Source organism: Microtus ochrogaster, chromosome 5, assembly GCF_000317375.1.
Source record: "Microtus ochrogaster isolate Prairie Vole_2 chromosome 5, MicOch1.0, whole genome shotgun sequence".
NCBI lineage: Eukaryota > Metazoa > Chordata > Mammalia > Rodentia > Cricetidae > Microtus > Microtus ochrogaster.
Genome location: NC_022012.1, coordinates 83,794,953 through 83,819,867, shown reverse-complemented (window position 1 = coordinate 83,819,867; position 24,915 = coordinate 83,794,953). Strand labels below are relative to the sequence as shown.

General features: G+C 46.8%; 1 protein-coding gene across 1 annotated transcript in view; it reads right to left on the bottom strand.

Moving 5' to 3' along the window:
* Dclk3 (doublecortin like kinase 3) overlaps positions 1 to 24,915 on the bottom strand; it is a 47,699-nt gene that overhangs the window by 9,871 nt on the left and 12,913 nt on the right. The window contains exon 2 of the mRNA XM_005348016.2: positions 12,866 to 14,706. Coding sequence (XP_005348073.1) covers positions 12,866 to 14,706 — 1,841 coding nt within the window. The remainder of the gene's footprint in view (positions 1 to 12,865; positions 14,707 to 24,915) is intronic.

Sequence of the window (24,915 nt, the reverse complement as noted above, 5' to 3'; positions counted from 1 at the left end):
GGAACTCGGACTTTTATTTGAAGTTGCACTATGTTCAGTGTCCTGGCCATGTTCTCAGAACATCACATCAGTTTTTAGATGATTGTATGGGTCTGTCTAAAACATAGCACACGGCTGAGCTTTTCTGCCTGGAACACAAACCAGTGCTGAGAAGGACCAGTGTGGTTAAGACTCCAGCTTCCACAGTCAGGGTTTCCTCAATAATCCCAGAGCTGTCTATTATTATTTTATTATGTATCTATTTGTGAGAGGTAGTACACGGGCACGTATTGTGTAAATACAAGTATACATGAACACATGAGGACATTGGCTGTCCTCTCTCTGTCTCTCTCTCTCTCTCTCTCTCTCTCTCTCTCGCTCGCTCGCTCTCCCCCCCCCACCTTATTTAATGAAACAGGATCTTTGACTGAGCCTGAAGCTTCAGCTAGGTTGGTTGTCCAGCATGTTCCTGGTTCCTACCTGTCTCCATTTTCCTTCACGGTGATTACACAGTCATACTCAGATTTCATGTGGGTGCCAGGGATTTGAACTCAGGTCTTCTTGCTTTCATGGTAAGCACTGTTACCCACTGAACTGTCTCCTCAGACCACTTCAAAGTCGCCATTCACTTCACTATATGAATGGCTTTGTTCCACTCAAGGGTATGCAGCGTGTGAGTGCTTTTGGTTTGGTTTTGTAACAGGTACTTTAATTCTTTGCTTCAGAACACTTCCTGTCTCGCCATCTGGTCAGACCTCCTCCCAAACAGGAAATCAATCTAATACATCTTCCTGCCAGATACTTGTTCACCTTAGATCCATCTGTGCTGACCCAGAAGTCCATCCCAACCTGCTTTCTCAACATCCTTCTCTGGAGTGACAGTGAATGCGGACACGTTCCTTCCAAAGATGGGAAGCAAGGAGAAAGACACCCACACACACACACACACATGCCAGCTTGCTTTCTGACTTCTCTAAGCTTGACCCCAGGACTCCTCACAAGTCCTTATGGGACTTGGCTTCTGGTGTAGGAGGTGACACAAGGGGTTCTCATTTGACCAAGCAGCCAAAGACCCCATTAAACGTCCACTTCAATACCTCTGCCTCAAGGCCTTTCTGACTTTCCTGGGTGTGGAAGCCAGCCTGCCCTGAATCACTTGTCCATGTCTCAACTAACCCCTAACCCACATCTCCAGGTTTATCTAAACTCAGTCTTCTGGGCCATGTTCTTGCTGGGCTGGTCCAGGCCCTCTGCCTGCTAGGATGCTAAGAGGCGGCTGCACACAGCATGAATGACTGACCGGGTTGTCTGTGTCTATGTCCTCCTTTCTAACCACACCAGAGTGTCCTTCTTTGAACCCAGGTATCTGCACTAGTAATGCAAGCATCAGATGACCACACTTGTGCCCCCAAAGCCTCACGATCGAAACCTCAAGAGACAAAACATTTAGACAGGGTATCACGTAGACCAAGCTCTGTAGCTCGGGATGACTTTGAACTTCTGGTTTTCCCACTTCCAGACCCCAAGTGCTAGGATTATAGGTGTGTACTCCGTGACTAATTAATGCAGGGCTGGGGATCGAACCCAGGGCCTCGTGCGGTCAGCACTCTATCAACTGAGCTACATGCCTCTCCTTCGAGAGATATCTTTATTTTTGTAATCAATTAGCCTCCACTCTGCATTCCATAGCACATCAATTTAAACATGGTTATACAATCTGACATAGGCACACACGTGTCCTCAATCCCAGCACTCAGGAGGATATGGCGTTCCAGCCAGCTTCCACTATACAGCAAAAAATACCCTAGCTAAAAAAAAAAAAAACTTAATAAATAAGGGGGGGACTTAATTGGGGGAGGGGGAGGGAAATGAGAGGCGGTGGAGGGGAAGAGACAGAAATCTTTAATAAATAAATAAATTTAAAAATAAATAAATAAAATTAAAACTGCACTTTTAGTCTCTAAACAGAAGAGGGCAGCAGAGTACAGACCAACAGCAAGGCACCCTTCTTCACTGCTAGGCTTCTAGTAGGTTTGTGTATCTCTGCTAAATTCCTGCTTGAATCTTCATGGTCCTTTGGATCATTTCCCTCCTAGTACATTTTCAACTAATATGGACTGGGACAATCTTAAAAACCACATCATATCAAAATGCCAATGTCACAGTCTAATTTATGCTGGAACATAAAGGTACCATAATCCTTGAACCATCATCTTTACAGCCACACCGTTGACAGTAGCCAGGGCATGGAACCAGCCTAGACGCCCATCAGCAGAAGGATGAGTAAGGAGATGTGGCACGTGAACATGATGGAACTCCATGCAGTCATGGAGAAGAATGGTGTCCTGGCAGGTGCAGACAAGAAAAGACTAGAACTGGACATTATTGCGTTAAGCAAAGCTACCTGGACTCAAAAACAAAGGCCACATGTCTTCTCAAACACAGATCCTAAACTATATTTTTTTATATGTGTGTATATAGAGAGACTGAGTATGGGTCATTCTAGAAAAGAGACCCTTGAGAGGAGGAGAAGGGGCTTCACGGGATGGGGAGCAAGGATGGGGGAGATAAAGAAAGAGTAATAAAATACCTAAGGGGAAGGGATCAGCAAGAGGTAGGCAGAGTTTCAAGGCCAGGGAAAGGATGATGAGCAAAAACAAAAGGTGTGTGAAAATGCCCTAATGAAACTCACCACTTTGTACCCCAATTTGATTTTTTTTATCATCTTCTAGCCAGAGAAACAAACTCAGCTTTAATCTGAATGTGTTAGGGAGCACAACAGCCTGGAGCACTGCAGCCCAGAGCTCTGCAGCCTGGAGGACTGCAACCCAGAGCTCTGCAGCCTGGAGCACTGCAGCCCAGAATTCTGCAGCCCACAGCATAACAACCCAGAGCACTGCAGCCCGAAGCATTGCAGCCCAGAGCACTGCAGCCTGGAGGACTGCAACCCAGAGATCTGCAGCCTGGAGCACTGCAGCCCACAGCATATCAACCCGGAACACTGCAGCCCAGAGCTCTGCAGCCCAGAGCATGCCCAGCATCTGGTTCAGAGGGGTGGCCTATTGAGGGAGGACAGTTAGACATGAGTGTTTCCTGGGCTGGATCTGATAGTTTCGGTATTCACTGCACCATATTCATGTCACCACTGTGTTGTTTGAGAGGATGAGAATCAACCCCAGATAAGGAACAATGGCTTCTCCCTCACCCTGTTCCTGTTCCTCTCTCAGAGATTAGTTCCCCAGCCCATAGAATGGTTCCATTATCACATATGTCAAATCTCCCAACTTCGAAAACACAGCCCATATCTGCACATTCCTTTAGCTCCTGTTTCTGTTCAACATTGTGATCTCCTTCACACACACACACAGAGAGAGAGAGAGAGAGAGAGAGAGAGAGAGAGAGAGAGAGAGAGAGAGCACATACAGCTTTTTCACTGCCCATGATACCCTGAACTCAGTCACGCTCACATTCCTGTGCCATGGAGTCTCCTTGAAAAGAAGACCCTCACTCACTGCAGATCGGAAACCCCAGAGTCCTCTCTCCTCACCCACCGTCCCAACCCACTCACGGGTCAGGGCACCACCCTCAAGGTGACCACCTGTCCTTATTCACTTCTACCGAGACACCCAAAACCAACCTCAGTGTGCCCTGCTCAAGCCCAACAAGGAGCTAACCACGGCCCTGGCCACAGACACTTCCCTGGCTTATATAACTTCCAACAGACAGGACTTTGAGAAGAAGATGAAACCCATCCTCCTACAAGAGACAGAGCCTAGGGGGAGCTAGATCTTGGAAACTCATGGAAGAGATTTGCTGAGCTGCTTTCTTCAACTAAAAGAATTTTGAAAAATACAATCTTAGAACCTCAAAGGCCTCACCAGAACACATTCTGCTAGGAAGGTGAGAACAAGATATTGCCAGTATCTGCCCTAAGAAAATGACCTGAACTAAAGGCCTGTTTCATTTCAGTTCCTTCTATTTCCATATAATATATAACATTATTATAATATCCGAAATATATAATATTCCATATTATTGTTGAAATCCATGTTTCTTGGATTTAATAAAATCTAGCCTAATGAGATATTTTGTATAGTTATTACCAATTTTTAAAACTGCTAATATTTGGACATTGATAAGAAAACAGGGGTATCTAGCTTCTCGCCAAGGAGAAAAGAGTTAGTGCTGGCAGAAGAAATGCCTTGTGGATCAGGGAGAATTACTACCACAGAGTCCTTGTCTATCACAGCAGAAGTGAAAGGAAAACAGAATGCAGGGAGTTAAGGTCAACAAAATTACAGAAGAGCTCTGCTCTAGAGGAAGAGTAGGCAAGGAACGCCTTAGATCCTTATTATTCTAGACGTTCCTTATCACCTCAGGGGCACATTTCAGCGCACAATCCACACCCAGTCATTAGACAGCTAGACAAACCTTTGCCATCCCAAGACCAAGGAAACATCAGAAGAGAACCCGTCTTTGTCTTCACCCAAGCTGTGACCTGACCCCACCACACAGCCACCATTTCTCCAGCTCTGAGTGCTCAGAGCTGTAGTCCCTGGGCTGGGAAACAGTGATGAGATCCAGAAAAACAACACTCCATACACTAACTGGAGGAACAATTGGTCACAACCATCTCATTCCTCCCAAGGCCATTCCAGAGCAACACTGACTCTCCATCCCCTCCCACTGCAACAGATGCTTCCAGAATGACTTTGCTCCAGCCTGGAGTCTCTCCCATCGCTCCCATGCTCGCCCAGCTGTCTTGGCCAACTATATCCACCCTGAGTGAGTTGGTCTAACCGCCATCTCTTGTCAGGCTCCTGTGTCTTTCTCCGTCTCTCTCCAGGACTCAGTCAGCACTATCCCAACCCCTCCAGGAATCCCATGCCGGCAGAAGAAGCCATCAAGATGGCTATTTCTGCAAGCTGGAAACTCTCATAATTAAAACTTCGCTTGCAAGATCCCAGGAGTCTAAAGCACACTAAGGGGAGAAGAAGTGTAATATCAGGAAATGAGATCAGTGGGATCCGATGAACCTGGCACTACGGGCCCGAAACGCTACTCCGGGGCCTAATTAGCAGATGTAAATATTTCTGCTGATTAAAACATCATGATAAGCAGCTATGTTCATTAAGAGCTCTTAGTATGCTCAGAAAGTGTCTGCAAAAGCAGCTGCAGTTACAATCCACTGCTCAGTCAGAAGCTGATGCTAAAATAGTCATTTTCCCAAGCTTAGCAAAGACAGGTCTAACAGAGACCCAGTAGCCATCCCTTAAAGAAAGGAAGCATTCACGTGACAACATGTTTAGGTAAGCAAAGAACACTAACTGATGGACGGTGATCACCATGGCAACAACAATGAATATTGAATCTTGGAAAACCAAACCAATTTGCAACATAATTATCCTAACAACACGCTTGGAAATGAGACCCAGAAAACCAGCAGTCATCAAATCCGGCATTAGCTTCATCTTTGTCTGAAGAAGAAGAAGAAAAAAGCCTGGCACTGGATAACGTTTAGACTCCTGACATGATATGTCAAACGTTACTTAGCTAGAAAAAGGACAAACATGTTTCATGAATGTGATAGACATACCTGTTCAGTGAGGGCCTACTGACAAACCACCCAGGAAGAGCAGGGCATTATCTCTTCCAAAAAAGATGGCTCACACATAGCTTTCTGATGTCTTTGAATCCATACACGTATACATGTGCACATGCACACACACACACACACACAGAGAGAGAGAGAAAGAGAGAGAGAGAGAGAGAGAGAGAGAGAGAGAGAGAAAGTTTTATATGGATAAAATAAAATAGGCTTTTTAAAAATCATAAGAAGTCCTGAATATCAACTCAATTGGTAATAATGAACAAATCGTGTCTTTGAGCTGTAAAATTATAGCTATTTACTTGTGCAAGCTTTCTACACACACACACCAAAGACATGAATATGGTAGGGAGAGAGACTGGGAGACTGGTTGGGAAAAAATGAGTGAGCAGCATCAGGAGAGGATGGACACTTATGGGAGATGAATCTGCTCATAATATATTCTGCACATGTATGCAAATGTGAACATTTTTAAGAAGAAAACTTACAGCTAAACTGCAGTTTGTCGTCACACACACACACACTCTGCTGACTCGAAGCACTGAACATGTCAGTTCTATTTAATTCCACAAGGAACAGTGCCTGCCTGGACTTACATAGATATGTTTCCACGCTGAGCAGATCACCTTTACCGTATCTACTGCCCAGAGCAACTTCACATGCCCAACCAGCCGCAGAGCTCACTCTCCAGTGAGACACTGACAGCAAATCCACCCCCCTTCACACTGTGAGAACAACCTGAGCCCCAGACCGATTCCAGTACACTGTTAGAAAATACAAGGTAAGTCAATTGCCCCCAAGTGGAAACAGTCCTGGGGGACACCTGATCTCACGTATGTAAACTATGGCTGTGTATAACTGATAGAATGCATCAGTAGACATGTGTAGGAAATGCCCAGCCTCTCATAGGAATCTCTACTGCTTAAAGGAGTCAGTGAAACAGACTGGGCTCTGGGCATCATGCATAGAAAATGCCTCAGCTCAGACCCGAAAAACAGAGACAAAAAAAATGGGTGAGTGGCAGGGCCTGTAACTCAGTTTGTAGAGGCTTGCCTAGCACACACGAACTCCTGGATTTGTAGGTGGTTGCCTAGCAAACAAACTCCGGAGTCAGAGCCCCAGAAGTACTTGGGAAATGTAGGCAGGAAGCTCAGATGTTCAAGGTCATCTTCAGGCTACATAGCAAACTGAAGGCAAGTCTGGCATACACCAGTGAACACATTAGCCAAAAAAAAAAAATACTGATAATAATAATAATAATAAAGATTTTTTAAAGCATCAGAGAAGTGACAAGGACAACCAATATAAAAATTCAATTTCTCTGGTGAAGACTAATTTGGACCATGCAGGCAACCAGCCAGATTGTTCTTGCAATTCTATTAAAGTTGGCAAAAACAAGAGTGCCTGGGTTAATGGTCAACATAAGCCTCATTTCACTGGAAAACGAGCTTGTCTCGTTCTGCCTGCAGCCTGCTCATAGGGGCAGTTCACAGACACAGCTCTGCAGCCCTACACATTAAAGGAAACATGCTAAATTCCTGATCCCTTTCCCCCGTCGGAAAAACAAGTGGCTTATTGGCATAACTGTCTCCATGCACTATTGCCTTGTCTCTGAGTGCGCCTTCATAAATGTCTGGGGACCACAGGCCTTTAGATGCTGACCTCAATGGGATCAGCAGCCAAAGGAGTACTTGTTCTTTCCCAGGTAGCATGCAATGACGGCGTCCAACTAACGTCTGTTAACTGTCTCTGCCAGATGGCAAAATCGTTCTCAGGTTCATGGTGGAGTCTGAACAAAATTGCGTCTGTCTTTCCAGCAGAGAAGGAAGAAACAAAAGGAGATGTCGAGCCGTGGGGACATCTGTTGAGTAAACACTTGTGCAAGCCTCATGATGCGAGTTCAGTCTCTGGAAACCATGCAAAAGCCAGACTCAGGGGCATGTATGTGCAATCCCAGCACTCCTACAAGAAGGTGGGGACAGAGACAGGAGAAGTTCCCAGAAGCTCCAGGGCCAGTAACCTTGGAGGACACAGAAACAGTAACAAGAAAGACTGTGTGCTCTTAGCCACTGAGCCATATCTCTAGCCCCCTAATAATTTTCTTAAAATAAAAGATATGGAAAATATCAGGTGTGATCAGAACCTGTCGGGTGTGATCAGAACCTGTCAAGTGTGGTCAGAACCCATCTGGTGTGATCAGAACCCGTCGGGTGTGATCAGAACCTGTCGGGTGTGATCAGAACCTGTCGGGTGTGATCAGAACCTGTCAAGTGTGGTCAGAACCCATCTGGTGTGATCAGAACCCGTCGGGTGTGATCAGAACCTGTCGGGTGTGATCAGAACCTGTCGGGTGTGATCACAGCTGTCAGGAACAGGGAGCTGTGCAGCCCAGTCTCAGATCGGGATATGACTACCGTCCAAAGGGCGAAGTATCTGTGGAAACAGACTCTCAGTTGGGCAAGTCCCGGTAGCCCACATGACAGCATAGGAATTTTCAAAATCCGTGCAGTGTGCAGGTTCTTTTCTCATATTGGTGATTCTTTGGGAGGATTTTAGTTTCAGTCACATGTGCAATGGCTCTAATTTCCCCTGGAAATTCTGTTCTTTCTTGAATATTTTCCCCTAACATTCAACAGGGGGTGAACACTTCTCAATTCTCCTATCTGAACACTAACTATAAATCCCAAGCCTGGGAACTTTTCTGACTCAAGAGAGACAGTTAGATACATATGAGAAAACAACACTTGGAGCACTGACCGTGCCTCACAGTTCTGGAACGGAGAACAGGGCATGCACACACAGAATGGGGGGGGGGACCTCAGGAACGCACAAAGGACCAGCTCTTGAGAGACGTTCCCTGCACAGCAGGCATAGAATCACTGGTAAGATCTGGTATGCTCCCAGAGGAAAAACTAACTATAGTGCAAACCGTGTGGTGGAGAGATCCATCTTTACCATACACAGGAGCTTACATTGGTGGGAGAAGTCTGGTATAATGGGATCGGGAAAGATGGCTTAGTCAAAGTCTGCCTTTTACAGAGAGACTGTAAAAGGCTACCCTCTTGTAGAAAAGGAAACTCTATAAAAAATATATCTGCAGACATGAAAAAAAATATCTGGGTTTAAAAATGTTGTCCTTAAAGCATTGTTCCCATGTCTATTACTTTTTAATTTTGTAATCGCAAGTAGCTGTCAGCTGACTGTGTGCAGCCAGAGCAAATGTGTCTGGCTCCATATTTAGTTAAGCCTACAAAAATGCTAAACTCTATGTCTATAATAAAGTTATGCAGGGGGTGGGAAGGTGTACTGGGGACACATAAAGGGAACAATGGGGGCTTTCATAGTGATCACTATGTATTCCTTAAATTATGATATATTTCTTAAAGTCAAAAATAGAAGCCAATAATAAAGCTGTGTATGTAACCCTGGTAAGAAAAACTCTTGATAAGTATAAATAAAGTCGGCCTGAGCTATTCGGAGCCACATGAGTGCAACTCGCTTGCTGATCAGAAGTTTTCCTTGTGCCGATGCCCCTTCCCCACCTCAGGACCTGAACCCAAGCCAAGGCTAGACCAAGAAAATGAGACAAAGATTCCAGATGGTGACAGCATGAGATCTGTTGTCCTGACCAAGACTCCTAGGGGCATACTTATAAGACATGTTGGGTTCATTAGCTCACTGCAGTAAGAGAGAACGCACTTGGCTGGGATCCTGTCTGACTCAGAGAGCACCCAAAACACTCAGAAGTTTGTGTTGGGTGATTGGGGAGAGTTCACGAAAACAGGGTTTGACTTTGGGTTGGACAGTGTCTGGATGAGTTGTTCTATGGTGTCTCGCAGTTGAGACAAGGCATTGGCCTGCAGGTGGCGGCACACACCTTCAATCTCAGCTCTCAGAAAGCAGAGACAGGCTTATTTATCATCTGAGTTCATGGCCAGGCTGGTCTACAGAGCGAGCTGGAGGACAGCCAGGGCTATACAGAGAAACCCTGTCTCAAAAAAACAAACAACAAAAAGATAGGCCATTAAAAAGACCCTGCTAGTCCTTGAAATAACCAATGGTGACCTTCAAGTCCTGATCCTCCTGCCTCTTCCTCCCAAGTGCTGGGGTCACAGGTGTGAAGCACCACACCTGGCTGTCGATGACTGGGTGTCCTGATTCCCACCCAGGAATAGAAGGATGACGTAACACGTAGCGCACCACACCTGTCTGCGCTCTATGTGCTACCACACAGTTGGTGAATCAGGCAAGGGGCTGGAGATTAAAACCCACAAATATTCACAGACAGAGAGACACGGGTCATCCTTGATGTCAGAATTTTTGAAACAGGAATGCCCCAAGAATGCCCCTTTATTGTATCCAGCAGCAGCTTATATAGGGATCCATAACTGATAGCCATGCCCCAGCCAAACCCACAAGAAACCACTCTCCTAGCCTTGGATAGTAGGACATTTTCCTGGGGAGCGAGCTCATTAACCTGGTTCTAAGGATATGTCTTTAATTTGTTGTTTGTTTGTTTTGTTTTGTTTCATCAAAAGAAAAAGTCCTGTTGTGAAAACATTGGTCAAGAGTAAAAACTTAAGGTCATGCATGTCCGTGAGGAGGTATGAAAATTATGACGCTGTCCCATGCTGCAGAATCAGGAACTAAGATACAAGCCAGTTGTGGCTACAGGGCTGAGGCTATAACTCAACTGTAGAGTACCAGTACAAAGGGGAGGAAAAGCTGTAACTGTATTACTTTTCCCTTAAAATGTATGCACACACACACACCTAATAATAAAATGTTTCTAACACCACATTAATTTTCTGAACATTTTAGAATGTGTGTTTATTGACAGAGTGATAAAATTAGGAGCTGTTGGCTTATACCTAGTTTTTTTTAACAACAAACAGAAAAAGCAATGATTATTTTAAATATACACATATGTACTTCAAAAAAAAAGAAAGAAACCACTCTCCTGCCATCAGGAACTCCTGAGGGTCTTGTGCTCAGAGCAGCTTCAGGCTGTCTCAGAGCAGAGGAAAACAAGTTGTTACAAGAAGTTCAGGATCTGGGGGTTCACAGCTCCCAACAGCAACAGTCTCTGATAGGCGTCTCAGTGACATGTAACCACATTCACAGCTTAAACAATGCTTTCCGACATTATGACAAAGGGATTTGCTTTTGTCTTGATCCACCCAAGACGAAGAGTGGCCCTATGGGAAGTATGTGTACTGTGACATTTTTATGTTTAACAGGAGAGTGCCACAGCCAAGGAATCGTGTGCTGACTCCTTCATGACAGGGGCTGCTGATTTTCTCGGGTCTGTTCTCACTCAGCCTCCCAAGATACTGCTGTTAGTGTTCTTTTCTTATTAAATCAGGAAACTGGAGCTAAAAAGATGGCCCATTGAGTAAGGATCCTTGACAGACTAACTTTGACACCTTAGTTCCATCCCTGGAAACGAAGTACAGGTAAAAAGTGCGAATTGATTCCATAAAGTTGTTCTCTGACCTCTACACGTGGTGCCATTTCGTGCATGCCCCATCCCCAGCTCTCCCTCTCTCTCACACACACACATATGTGCACACACACATATGCACACACATTGATATTAATATTAATCGATAATTTTAAATGTATTTGGTTGCTTAATAATGTATATATGTGAGTGTATTATCTGTGTGTGCATGCATACATGTGTTCAGTTTCAAAGCGGTGTTGGATCCCCTGGAACTGCACTTACAGGCTGTTGTGAGGTGCCAAGCATGGGTGCTTGGTCCTCTAGCAACAAGTGTCCTTAATCACTGAGCCATCTCTCCAGCACCAGTAAAAAGAAAAAATTTAAATAAATCAGGAAACTATGTGTTATGCAGCTATTTCCTTCTAATCAAAATCCTCAATCTTAGGTCAAAGAGGAAGACTCTTAAGACTCATGAAGCTTAGAAAGTTACAAGACACAGAAAGTCCATTTTCCCTCCCATTCATTCCACCCCCATCCCTCCTCAAGGTTTTATGAAAAGTGGCAAACACCTGCTAGAGGAGAAGAGACTCTCTGTGGAGCCGCCCTAGGCTGAGCAGAGCTCCACGGTGTAGCTAGAGGAGAAGAGAGTCTCTGCAGAGCTGCCCTAGGCTGAGCAGAGCCCCAGGGTGTAGCTTGGGTGAGTCTTCCCCCGTGCTGGGATGAGCTGGGATACAGCTGCCTTTTAACTTCCCACAATTCTCTAGGTAGCTTCTCAGTCACATTCCTCTAGGTAACGCTAACAAAATCATTGGTCCACTAAGCTAAACTTGGTGGGAATCATTTCTTTGCCTGTCACTTGTGCCCTGTCTGGACTGCACAGGCTTTTGTTCATGTCTCCCTAGGAAAAGTCACACAACACTGAGGCCCAGAAAGGATAAGGACTTCATCTAGAGAAAGAAACCAAGAAAACCAGGAAGCAAATTTGGGGGATTTTATGTCAATTTGGGACAAACTAAAGTCATCCGAGAAGAGGGAACCTCAAATAAGAAAGTGTCTCCATTAGATCAGACTGTAGGCGAGCCTGAAAGGCATTTTCTTAATCAGTAATTGATGGGAGAGCATGCAGTCCATAGCAGATGCACCCCTGGGCTGGTGGTCCTGAGTTATATAAGAAAGCAGGTTGAGCAAGCCATGGGGAACAAACCAGTAAGCAGCTCCCCTCCATGGCCTCTGCATCAGCGCCTGCCTCCCTCTGGGTTCCTGCCCTGTTTGAGTTCCTGTCCTGCCTTCCTGCCGTGTTGAACTGTGATCTAGAAGCAAAAGCCAAATTAAACACTTTCCTCCCCAGTTTGCTTTTGGCAGTGGTGTTTCATCACAGCACAGAAGCCAGGAGCCTCATGCAATGCTCACACAGGTCTCTCCAGCTCTGCAGACTGGAAACTCTTTGGCAAAGCATTGTCCTCAAAGAGGACTCAAGGAGGTGGTCAGATGGAAGCTGCAAAGCTTGAGGGAGAAGCCATCACCGGCAGACACTCATTGCCTATGCCAGAGGATGTGCAAGTGTTCAAGAAATTAAGTCACATGGTCACCATCTTCTAGGGAAGAGGAAACATTTCCTGACTTATTTAAATCAAAAGGCTTATATTTCCGTAACAATCAAAACAAATTCACTCAGCAATTTAGGAGCTATAACCAAAGTTTTAAGTACTGAAATTAAGCACATTAAAGTAGCATAATTCTCTAACATAAAGGTAACACAGGGTGGGCAGCTACTGTTTCTTCCAGCCTTCATTTTATAACCATCTCCACTAACAGCCAAACTCCCCACTTACCAGAAGGTTTTCCGGTTTCAGATCCCGGTGGACAATCTTCTTGTCGTGCATGTGAACGAGGGCCTTACACAAGTCTGTGATCATGAGTGCAGCATCGTGCTCTGGAAACTTGACATTTTCGATGATGGCATCAAAAAGGTCCCCTCCCTGAACATACTCCATGATCAGGAAGATCTCAGCTTCCGTTTCATAGACCTCGTGCAGTTTCACTATGTTGGGATGAGAGAGACTCTGAATGATTAAGATCTCACTATCAACTATGTCCTCCTTACCCTTCAACTTGGACTTGTCAATAATCTTCATCGCGAAAGCCTGCTTGGTCTCACGGTGTTTGCACTCTTTCACGACGGCAAAGTTCCCGTCCCCAATGACCCTCCCGACGTCATAGTGCTTCTCCACATCAGCTGAGATGATGCCCAGCGGCCGCAGCTTCCGGCCAGTGGGCCGGTCTGGCTTACTCTCTTCCAGCTTCGTCTTTGGCTCCTTTTCTAGCACCGTCCTCCTTCCTCCTGACATACCCGGCTTCTTCCTGTGGTCCGCTTCCTTCTCCTCCCCTCGGGTCCTGGGGAGCTGTGGGGGTTCAGCCTGGTGCTCCCTCAGGAGCCAGGCCCCATGTTTGTTCCTGCATGTGTGCCTGGAGTCTTTCTTCGCATCCACCAGCCCGTCCTGTACGGCTGGTGGACCTTCTGTGAGGTCCTTCTGGGTCCTAGCTGTTCCTTGAGGGTGACTTTCCTGAGGTTCCGAACATCTGTTCTCTTTCTTGTCAGAGTGGTTGCTGGGTCTCCTCAGCTCCTGAGGGGGATTCCTGGGGCTGCTCCGATGGTTCTCGCCCTTCCACCCTTCCTCTCCATCCGTGGAGTTTGCCTCGGAAGCCCTCCTGCAGCTCTTGGTCCTCACCAGCTTCTCGGAATCCCACTTCTGACCCCTCCCCAGGTCCAGCTCACTGATCCCCAGAGGGCACGGCTCCCTCTGCAGGCCCAGCTGCAGCTCTCTTTCTCGCTTACACTTCTCGCACCTGACAATCTCCCCCGAAGTCTTTTCAATCTCCAGCCCCAGATGCTTCTCCCCACCTGCATGAGTCTCCTCCAAAGTGGCTTCGGTGGGTGGTGGCAGGGCACCAGGTTCTGGCTCCTGTTTCCCTCTTACCCACTTCTGGGCCCTCACCTTGTCTTCCAGGGCCAGCTCCGTAGGGGTCTTGCCCTGATGCCTGGTGACTGCCCTGCTTCCCATAACCTCATTGCAGTTTCCCACCTCCCCACAGCGGTGGCCTCCTTTCAGAAGCTTGCTGGGAAGTCTGCTCCTCAGCCTTGGGGAGGGGGCTCTGCTGTGTGGGGCCAGGGCCAGGGCCCGGTTCTTGGGATACAGCTCCTCCATAGCCAACTGGATGCTCTTCAGGGTGAGAGGCTCCTTGCCCATAGCTATGAAAGCATCACCCTCCCTGAAGAAGTCTGACACGCTCTTGACTTCCCGGCCCTTCAGGGTGAAGAGCTTCCGCACACGGTCATTCTTCCATCGTGGAGAGCCCAGGGCTTCCGAGATGTCTGCTAGGAGCTGCTCAAAGGTCTGCACCGACCGCCTGTTGAGGAGCAGGGTGGCCTTGCGGAGGGGCTGCCCACCCAGCTTCACCACCGTCACCACCCTGGGCTTCAGCGGGCTGTGCTCAGCACGGACTGAGTGAAGGCCACTCTGAGGACTGAACAGGGGCATGATGGCACCGCGGGGCCCCAGGACAGGTTTCTCCAGAGGTCCTCGCCCAGCAGGTAGCCAGGAGCCTTGCAGCTTTCGCTCAGAAATCTTCGAGCTTAAACATTTTAGAGACTGGTCACATGGTCCTCGGTGGCCTGCAACAGGAAAAAGACAAAGGAGGCTAGTCAAAGTGGGCTTAAAGAATCCTTTGGACTTCATCAAACTTGACTGATGAAGGACCCGGAAGTGTAACTCAGTCACAGAGCAGCTAACCTGCACATGAGAGGCCTTGGGCTCTATGTCCCAGCCATAAATAGACAGACAGACAGACATATCCATTATATTGTATGTAATATACATTCTACTGTCACTGTTCAAGGGTATGAAATGACAGAGCCTTGAAGCATTGTGTCTTAGTTTCAGTCTCCCCCATGAGAAAGTAGGACCTGGAACTGAATCAGCAGAAGGCTGAGGTGGCTCTTCCGCAGGGACCTCCCCTGAGCCAGGCCACACTTGGGACCTTCTAGAGTCAGCATCTGGTCCATTGAGCACAAGTTAAAGCCCCAAACTGTCTACCTAGGATGCAAGATGAAGCTAAAACATTCCAGAACTTAAGGGTCTCCGATCTTCCCCATCCTTGGTCCAGCTATATTTTCAACTCCTGCAAGAAAGGCGGTAGGAGAAGAGGGCATGCCCAGGATGTCTCTCCTGGGGTGACCCCTATGTTTATAGATGCGGGCAAAGTATTTGTGCTTCCGTTTCCTTCTTCTATACAGTAGGAAGGGTGGCATTTTCCTCCCAGTTTTGCAGAGTAAATAGGAAAGTGATGAACAAATACTAATATTAACAAATATTAACAAAATACCGACACTTATCAGAACTTACTTTATAATCTTAGTATTGGCTTTGCGTTATCATTTCATTCAGTTGAGGTACAAGTCTGTAGGCGCAGCTCTGCCTGGCATCATAAGCAGGGCTGGGCCAATGGGGGGAGGGGTGGGTTTAAAACTCTAATTGAGAGTTTGCAGAAAATGTTGCTGTAAAGATTTGATTTCAATCCATATAAAGAAACCTCATTCTGTAGAAGGTTTTTCTTCTCTTGTTTAAAGTAAGCTATATCTCAGTGTTACAAAGTGCAATTAACAGGAACAGTGTACAAAGCCCTGGATTATTGTATCCCAGAACCAAAAAGAAAAGGAAAGAAAGGTGGTACCGTACCACATGCTTGTGACCTGAGCACTGGGGAAGTTGAGGCACGAAAACTACCATGCGTGAGACTGAGGCTAGAGCCTGAGTTCCAGGCTAGCAGACTACAAAATGAACAAGTCGGCACAACAGCACACGCCTTTAATCATAGCACTCATGAGTCAGAGGCAGGTGGATCTCTGTGAGTCTAAGGGCCAGCCTGGTCTACACAATGAGCTCCAGGCCAGATGAGGGATACATAGTGAAATGCTGTCTCAAAAAAAGTGTGGTTAGAGAAATGGATCAGTGGTTAAGAGTATTGGCTGCCCTTCCAAAAGATTCTAGTTGCTGGATTGCAGGATTCAACATACATACTTCGTTGGTCACCAGGCATACACATGGTGTACATATAACCATGCAGGAAAACACCCACACAATAAAATAAAATAAAACAATAATAATATTAGTTTTAAAGGGTTAATAGTGGGGGGGCAGGAGAAATGACCCAGTGATTAAGAGCACAAACTGGGCTTGCAGAGGACCGGAGTTCGGTTTTCAGAACCCTGTCACTCATGCCACCCACCTGTGAGTCCAGCTCCAGGGAATCCAGCTCCTTCTTCTGGCCCCTCATGTGCCAGTAAACTCACACCCACACACAAAGATTTTGAAATAAAAGAAAAATACTTTTCAAGTAACTATAAAGTTCAAACTTTCAAAGCGATTACCTGTGAGCGCATTTGAATCCACCACAGCAGAAATCTCACTCGTGCGGAGATGGACAGCTTGGCCCACATGTCCACACAGAATGTGTTTTGTTTTTTTAATTATAACATACAATCTGTTCTGAGACGATTTCTATCCAGGCACGTTGTCGATCAGATGACAGAGTAGTAGCTGGCGCTGATCTTCCCACATGCCAGGAATTTATGAGCTTGACAGTCACAGTTACAGTTAAGAGATTTATTTATGGACATCTGTTATTCTTCTCGCAGTCACCCTGCCTCGGTCGTAGGCAGTGGAACACTGATCTGAACTCCCTGCGTTGCAGACCTGAAGAAGGCTAGGAGGAAGGTGACCATGAAATGTATGTGTATGTGTGAAGGGCTGATAAAAATAAGAACATTGTCCTTATTTTTTGTGCTCTTTATGTGGGGTAGAACCTTGATTCAGACTTATCAAACTCTTGGTTAAGAAGACAAAGTCTAGGAACAAAGAATGCTTTTCTCAGCCAATATCCCATAAAGAGCTTTCCCAAGTAGGAGTAGAGAAAGAGTAACTCAAAGAATCAAATACTGGCTAGGATCAGAGGCCACCCCCCAGGAAGCCAAGAGGCAGATTGAATACAAATATAAGAAGAGTTTCAAGAATGCTTGAAGGACAGGCATTGACTTGAGTCTTCAGCACTAAATGGGGTGAAGACCCACAGTAGTGGGGAGCAGGACCCTGCCATGGAGTTGCACAGGTTGTCCATGTGGTCCTGAGGTTACTACAAATAAATGCAGAACTCAAGGGGGAAGCAGAAAATGCCAGTTATTTGAAGAAATGATCAGTCTCTATATGACAGTGTCTGACCAAGAGACAAGACAAGCCTCCACTGGGGAAGAACAGGATTGGGAGGTGGGAAAATAGGAAGCCCTGAAGCAGCCCTGAGAAGCTACATTCCCAGTCCTGCCTTCGAAATCCATGGGCTTTGCAAGAGAAGCATCCTCTATTCCAGGGAGGAAGAGAAGGGTCCTCAGAGGACAACCAGGCAGACAAAAATCCATAAATACACTGGCGAAGGTGGGCATTCATCATGGAAGGAGGCTTAGAATGACCCCAGAGAGAGGGCGGTGTGAAGTGGTGCTCATGAAACAGGACCAACACTGGGTGGCCTCTGCACCAGAGAGCAGCTTAGGAGAATGAAGATATGAGCCATAACAGGACCTGCACCCTCAAGAGCACAAACATTGCAAGTGCACAGTATGGGTCCTGATGAGCAGTTTGACCCCAGGCCTGGGTGGAAGAGAATGGATTGTCAGGATAGCTATACTTAGACATCTTCAGAAGACTCCGCCCAAGGCTTTCATGGATCCCGGGAAGTTAGAAGAGTGAGCTGATGGAGGCAAGAAGACAACCCAGGACACGGTCAAATGGAATACAAAAACAGAACAGTTCGGTTTTCACAACAAAGCATCAATTATGTCCAGTCCACTGCCTAGACACCCAGCTCACTGGAAACATAGTCCGGAGAAAGACAGAGAACTCAGCCCCTCACCCTCCCACTAATACAGGAGCTTACAGAGTTCTGGCTACAGAAAGGAACTAGGGATCCCCAGGGAAAATGCAGCTGTTTTAGTGACTGTATTTGTTGCTTTTCTTGGAGCTCTGATAGGAAACATGACAGAAGTGACTTACAAAATAGAAGGTTTATTTGGGCTCTGGGATACGGTCTGCCATGTGGGGAAAGTCGTGGAAGCAGGATGGGGAGGAAGCTGGTTACATTCCATCCACAGCCAGAAAGAAGAAAGAGATAAAGACGTGTCCAATCTTGTAGTGATATTTCATCTGTATTTAATTAAAATGCCTAGAGTTCAGAGAGTAAAACGACTGCACTGATCAGCCTTACAGACCAGGCAGTGGTGACACACACCTTTAATCCCAGTAGCCACACTAGTTTGCCATAAAACCAGGCGGTAGTGGTGCACGCCTTTAATCCCAGCCCTAGAGAGGAATATAAAACAGGAGGAGACAGCTCTCACACACAGTCTCATTCTGAGATTCCTGGAAGCAGGATCATCATTTTGGACTGAGGTAAACGTAAGAGCCAGTAGCTGACTGTTTTGCTTTTCTGACCTTCAGATTGAACCAATTTCTGTCTCTGAGTTTTTATTAACTGTGCTACATAATCTGCTCGTTTTGTCAGCCCAGGACTCCTGCCCACGGCCTGGTGCCACTACAGTTCTTGCGGGTCATCCCACTTCAGTTAGCCTGAGTTGGAGACGTCCTCGAGAACACACCCCTAGATTTGCCTCCCAGGTGACCCTAGACCCGTTCAAGTTGACAATCAAGATCAGCCATTGCACACCTTCACACAAGCAACAGTGTCACTATTTGGAGCAGCAAGCGTTGTCATTGAGCAGACCACCTACTGAATGGGCTGGGGCTGGAGGGAGAAAGACTTTGTGATCAAACACTCACCTTCCACTAGGAAAACCATCAAGGAAAGTGTGTGGAGGACAGCTAGGCAACCGGTCCATTTGCTCCAAGTTGGAGCAAACTTCATTCTGTGACTGCAGTCTCAAGTGTAGAACCAGAAGACCTCCACTAAATACTAACTCCACCCGAGCGAGTCTCATTAGCTGAGAGCATGCAGCAACATGCTACAATCCCTCTGGGTTTCAGTTTTTCTGCCTGCCTGCTATTTTGTCATTTTGGAAGAGAAAAGTTCATTCAGAAGATGCCTTCATCAAACTGGCCCATAGGCACATCCGGGTGGCAATTTCTGGATTGTTGACTAATGTAGGAGGGCCCAAGGCCACTGTGGAAGGTGCCACCCCTGGGCAGATGGGCTTGGGCTGTATAACAGAAACAGCTGAAAGTGAGCCTGGGAGCAAGGTGGTAAGTAGCATTCCCCTGTGGTCCCTACCTCTGCATTCCCGCTCTGATTTCCTTCAGTGATGGACTATGATCAGGCCGTGTAAGCCAAATAAACCCTCTCCTTCCCAAGTTGCTCTTGGTCATGGTATGTATCACAGCAATAGAAAGACACGTAGGACAGTCCCAAACAGCCACAATGTCTCATTCACACTGAGGGAACCGGCGTCCTGCTTGGCCCCGGTGGGCTCTCCAATGGTGCAGGATTTTCCACATTTGGGGATGCAGAGGCAGACAGATCTCTGTGAGTTCAAGGCCAGCCTGGTCTACCGAGTGAGTTCCAGGACAGCCAGGGCTGTTACACAGAGAAACCCTATCTCTAAAATAAACAAAAAAAGGGGGAAATAGGTGTTTTAAAATACCCTGTAATCGCAAATATAAAATAAGTAAATAAATAAATAAAAATAAAGTTACCGCACTTAATAGAGAATTACTAACTCGCTCTCCCTAACAGGGAAATTCCCCTTTATATGTTCCCTGTTATTGGCCTTTCCATTCCTGGTGATTTCCCCAGATGAATTGCTGCAGTCTGCAGATTCAGGCCTGAGACTATTCACTGAGGAGGCAGAGATGGGGAGGAGGACTCCCTTCGCACCGAGTCACTTGCTCTGGGCATTTTCCAGACACTGTTTGGGAACAAACTCACTCCGCTCACTTGTGGGTATGCAATCAGAGAAACATCTGTGAAGTCACAGTTGATAATGCAAACACCCCAAGGAGAGTTTCCTAAAGGAATTTTAAAGCTGGAACATGGCCTCACAGAACGCTGTGGAAATGCTTCCGTTCTGTACTTCAGGAACCCAGCCAGCATCCACAGGATGCAAACTGGAGTCACTGATGAAGAAAACCAAAGTGTCATGGTGCTTTGTATGCACTGCCATCCCTGGTGACACACCAGGCTCTCCCACACGGCGTCACCTTTGATCTTTACTGCCCTCGTGACCGTGACTGAGACACCCAAAGGGAGATTAAGTTTGTTTCTCTGCTATTGTCTTGGAAGTGTCTCTACTTTGCATTGGTTTTATCTGCTGACCCACTGGCAACCATGTCCCTAAGTGCCTGCCAGCACGGAGTCCCAGCACCTGACAGGGTCTCTGTGAGTGGCACCTGCCAGTCCTTAGTCTATTCTGCCTGACTATTTTTTCCTAAACTGTTCATGACAGCCACATGAGAAGGGCTGTGACCCCCATATTGCCTCCAGTATCTCATGTAGCTCAGACTAGTCTTGAACTCCCTACATAGCTGAAGATGATCTTGAAGCCCTGATCCTCCTGCCTCTACCTCCCAAGTGCTGGGATTACAGGTGTGTGCCACCACGCCCCACTTCCAGAGCATCTCTGAATGAGCATACCTTCCTTGTTTTAAAGGTCTAACCCTGGCACCTTTCAAGTAAAGGGAAGTGCCTGTCCCTTCTCCCTAGACTACTCGCTCACTCTCAGCTGGTGCCCGGTTCCCACCCATCACACATCACAGTGCCACTTTCAACTCTGCCACAGTTACTGCCTGAAACTCCTCCCCCTCCTGCAGCCAGAAAGCAGGCTTCTCTTTCCTGGAGGTCCCAGGACCTCAGGAGACAGCCTAAAGACACCCAAGGACAAAATAAAAAGATACCCTAGGACAAAAAAAATGGAGGTACCCAGGCTCTTAGCTCTCCCTTCCTGTATCTGCTGCCCTCTTGAGTGCCTATGTTAATGATTAAGCCAGCAGCTTGCTGGTTAATTTCCAATTAGCTGTGTCTTGTAGTCCAGGCCTTCCTGCATATCAGAGTGCACAGAAACCACCTGAGACTTGTTAAATGTACACTGGTATCCGACCAGTCTTCTGGGGGTGGGCCCCAGAATTTGCATTTCTCAATAATCAATGTTACTGGTCCCTGCCCCACACTCTGAGTAGCAAGGCTAAAGAGTCAAAATCCAGGGTCTCCTAGGAGTGTTGCCTGTCTGCAAGTTTATCTAATAGTGAGGAACTTGTGATATTCTCAAAACACACCATGGAGAACAAGGACAAGGGATGTAACCCATGGTTACCTTCCATAGGGAACAGCCAACAGGCCAGACTTGGGTATACACCTTTATTGGCACCAGTTGTCACAAGAGCCGGAAGGCTAGGAAATAGTAGAGAAGGCATTTTTGTGCCCAGGCTCCTGAGTTCCTGGGAGAAGAGCGCAGGTTCTGTGTCTAGAGAGGGAACAGAAATTGGGGCATAGGTAGGCTGGTAGGGTACTAGCACTCATGAGGTCCTGCGTTCTCTCCCTGGTACTGCATAATCTGGATGTGGGGTGCACATCTGGAATACGGCGCTTGGGAAATGGAGGCGGGAGAATCCAAAGTTTAGTCATCCTCCAGTACATAGCAAGTTTAAGACCCCAACTCAGAGAAAAATAATGGGGGACAACATGGCACTTAACCCTGTTGGTTTAAGAACCTCCGAGCTACAGGGAGAAGCGGGGTAAGGGGCTACATTTCCAAAGCTTGTACGAGCTCTGGGGCCCAGGTGACCAGATACAGGTGAGAAGAGCCACCCCTGCCTGCTGCCCTGCACAGGACCAGCAGAAACCGGGAAGAAATGGTGACAGCAATAAGTCAAAAGAGGGAGGGGTCAGAAGTTGCATAGCAACTGGGGGAAGAGGAGGAGCCATAGGAGACTTAAGTGGTTCAATGCTCTGTGGACTGAGATTGCAGGTAGAGGGCCTGTGTGAGCAGATTGCTGGGACTCAGCACACTGGGCATTGCTATGAACATGGCCCCATTTGCTCCCGGAGCTGGCAGTAATGATGACCCTTCTCTCCGGCTCCCTTTCCTCCAGATGGGCATTCCGGCTATTGCCTGGCATGCTCTCCCCAGCTCCTCTTAGATCTCACTGGTTCTGAAGTGGCCTAAACTCTACTTGAACAGTCTCTTGGCCAGCGTTCTTCTTGCCAATCTACCGCGTCCGTCACATTGTCTCTCTCTAGGACACTTAAGAAGGCTGGCCTGCTTTGAGTCTGCAGGGGCCATCTCTGGGGACAGCTGCTCTTTCCTTCCTGTCCTTGGGTTTAGTGTTTCCTGCCAGTTCACCTACAACTACGTCCCTGAAGCTTTGTCACCCACTGCATGAAATCCCAAAAGGGTGGAGTTTCCATGCCCTGAGGTTTCTTTCTTTGGCCTGAATTGTTAAACCTAACTCGAGCAGAGGAGATCTTAGTAGCTTGGCTGAGTGCTATGTAAGAAAGGCTATTCGGTAGATCCTTTCAGAAGGACCACCTTGTGCCCGCTTCTCTTCCAGCCATATAGATGCTAGACCACCACTGACTTGGGCCATCTGGTTACTCCAGACTCCCCGGGCCACTGGTCAGTGTCTACAGCACTTCAGACACCCCAGGCTGGAGAGGGACTTAGCACACTTCTCCCTGTTAGGGTCTAAAGGTAAGATATAGCCCCCAGATTCCTGTGTTTGAACAACTGGGCCCCCAGAGAGATCCTGTTTGGGAAACTGCAGAACCTTTAGAAGGTGGAGCCCAAGGGAGGAAGCGGCTCCTTGAAAGGCCTGGTCCTCTCTCCTTGTTCTGCTGAGATATGAGCAAGGGCCTGTCGCATGCCCCTGCTGCCGAGAAGCCATCTGTCACCACACCTTGTCTGCCACAGTGGATTCTATCTGCTCAAACCGTGAGCCAAAACAAACTTTGCTTCCCCAGAAGTTACTTTCTGTCAGATGTTTGATGACATAGAAAAGTAAGAAGTACATTCCCTATAGGGTAACAGAAAGCACTAGAAAGGCAAAGTCCCAGGGTTGGACTGGTCAGTGGGTCACTGACTCCACAGTAGGGCACCTGACCAACATACCTATGGCCATGGAGTTCATCCACAGCACCATTAAAATAAAAAATAAAATAAAAATAAAATTTAAAAAACTTTCAAGATTTCTCTGTGAAGCCCTGGCTGTCCTGGAACTCACTCTGCAGACCAGGCTGGCCTTGAACTCAGAGATTTGCCTGCCTTTGCCTCTGGGGTTAAAGGCATGCATCACCACTGCCCATCTGCAATTTTGTTTTTTAAAGAGCAAACTCACATGTCTTCGTTTCCTCAAGTCTTTTTGGATGAGTTAGACGGATACAAAGACACCTGAACCATCGGTCAGTACCTGCACCTGGGACTTGTCCCTGGGTCGTGTGTATATCTGAACAGAGAGAGTCCCCCTCCCTGATACTGTACAGAACAGAAGAGCGACGTGGCCTGAAGATTCTTTAAATGGTCACTTTTTTAGAGTGGAATGTGGTGGTGTACACCTGTAATCCCAGCCCTCAGGATATTGGGGCAGGGGGATTGCCACGACTTGGAGGCTAATCTGAACTACATGGTGAGTTCAAACCCTGGCCCTCCAAACCCTCTTTTAAGTGATGTTGACTTCCTAGTAAGACCACATCAGTGAACCACAAATAGCTGAATAGTAAGCAATTAAAATAATTTTAACAAGGGTGTTTCAAAAATATACAGTTTTATGGGGATGGAAAGGTTGGTCAGTGGCTCGGAACACCTGATGTTCTTGGAGAGGAGTAGAGTTCAGATCCGAGCATCCACAGCGGCTGCTCAGGAACACTGTAACTCCAGTCCAGGGGGTCCAGTGCCCTCCTCTGGTCTCTACCTACAGAGACCTGCACGCATGTGCCCATACCACCACACGTGCATATAATTTAAAAATAAATATTTTAAATATAGATTTCATTCTTATTCATGAGAAATGAATGGTTCATTTGGGAAATAGTGGAGCTGGTTGCAAAATAAATAATAGGTAAATGTTTTGAATGATTTTGTGCCAATTAATAATACAAATGAAATGTATGAATTCCATGGAAGACAAATATTGCCTCGCTACACTGTGCTGTTATCTGAGAGTTGGGTAGAGCTGATTGGCGAGACACTTCTCATAAATATTCAATAACATGGTGGTTTATGTGATCCACTTGACTTTCTGGTAAAAATCCCTAAGAAGGCTTGTGTTGAAATAGAAATCCTTTGTCAACAAAAGTAAAGTCACAAATCCAGTCTCAGGAGGACTGTGTAGGGTGCAAAGGCTGTCTGAATACAAATATTTGTATATGAAAGCACTTATCAATAGGCAAGCAGCCCCTGATAAATATACAACCACAGCTGCAGTCAGTGAGCAGACAGCAGTCCGGCACTGAAGCAACTCTTCGTGGAGCCTGAGTCGTTTTGAACAAGAGTTCTGGTGCATTAGGTTGTCCTTTGTAATCACGAATTAAAACAAACTTTCAGGGTCTGCGGAGATAATGGAACAGGTGGCCGGGTGGTAGTGGTGCCTACCCTTAATCCCAGCAGAGGCAGGCGGATCTCTGTGAGTTCAAGGCCGGCCTGGTCTACAAGAGCTAGTTCCAGGACAGGCTCCGAAGCTACATAGAAATTCTGTCTCACAGGCTGGAGAGATGGCTCAGAGGTTAAGAGCACTGACTGCTCTACCGGAGGTCCTAAGTTCAATTCCCAGCAACCACATGGTGGCTCACAACCATCTGTAATGAGATCTGGTGCCCTCTTCTGGCCTGCAGGCAT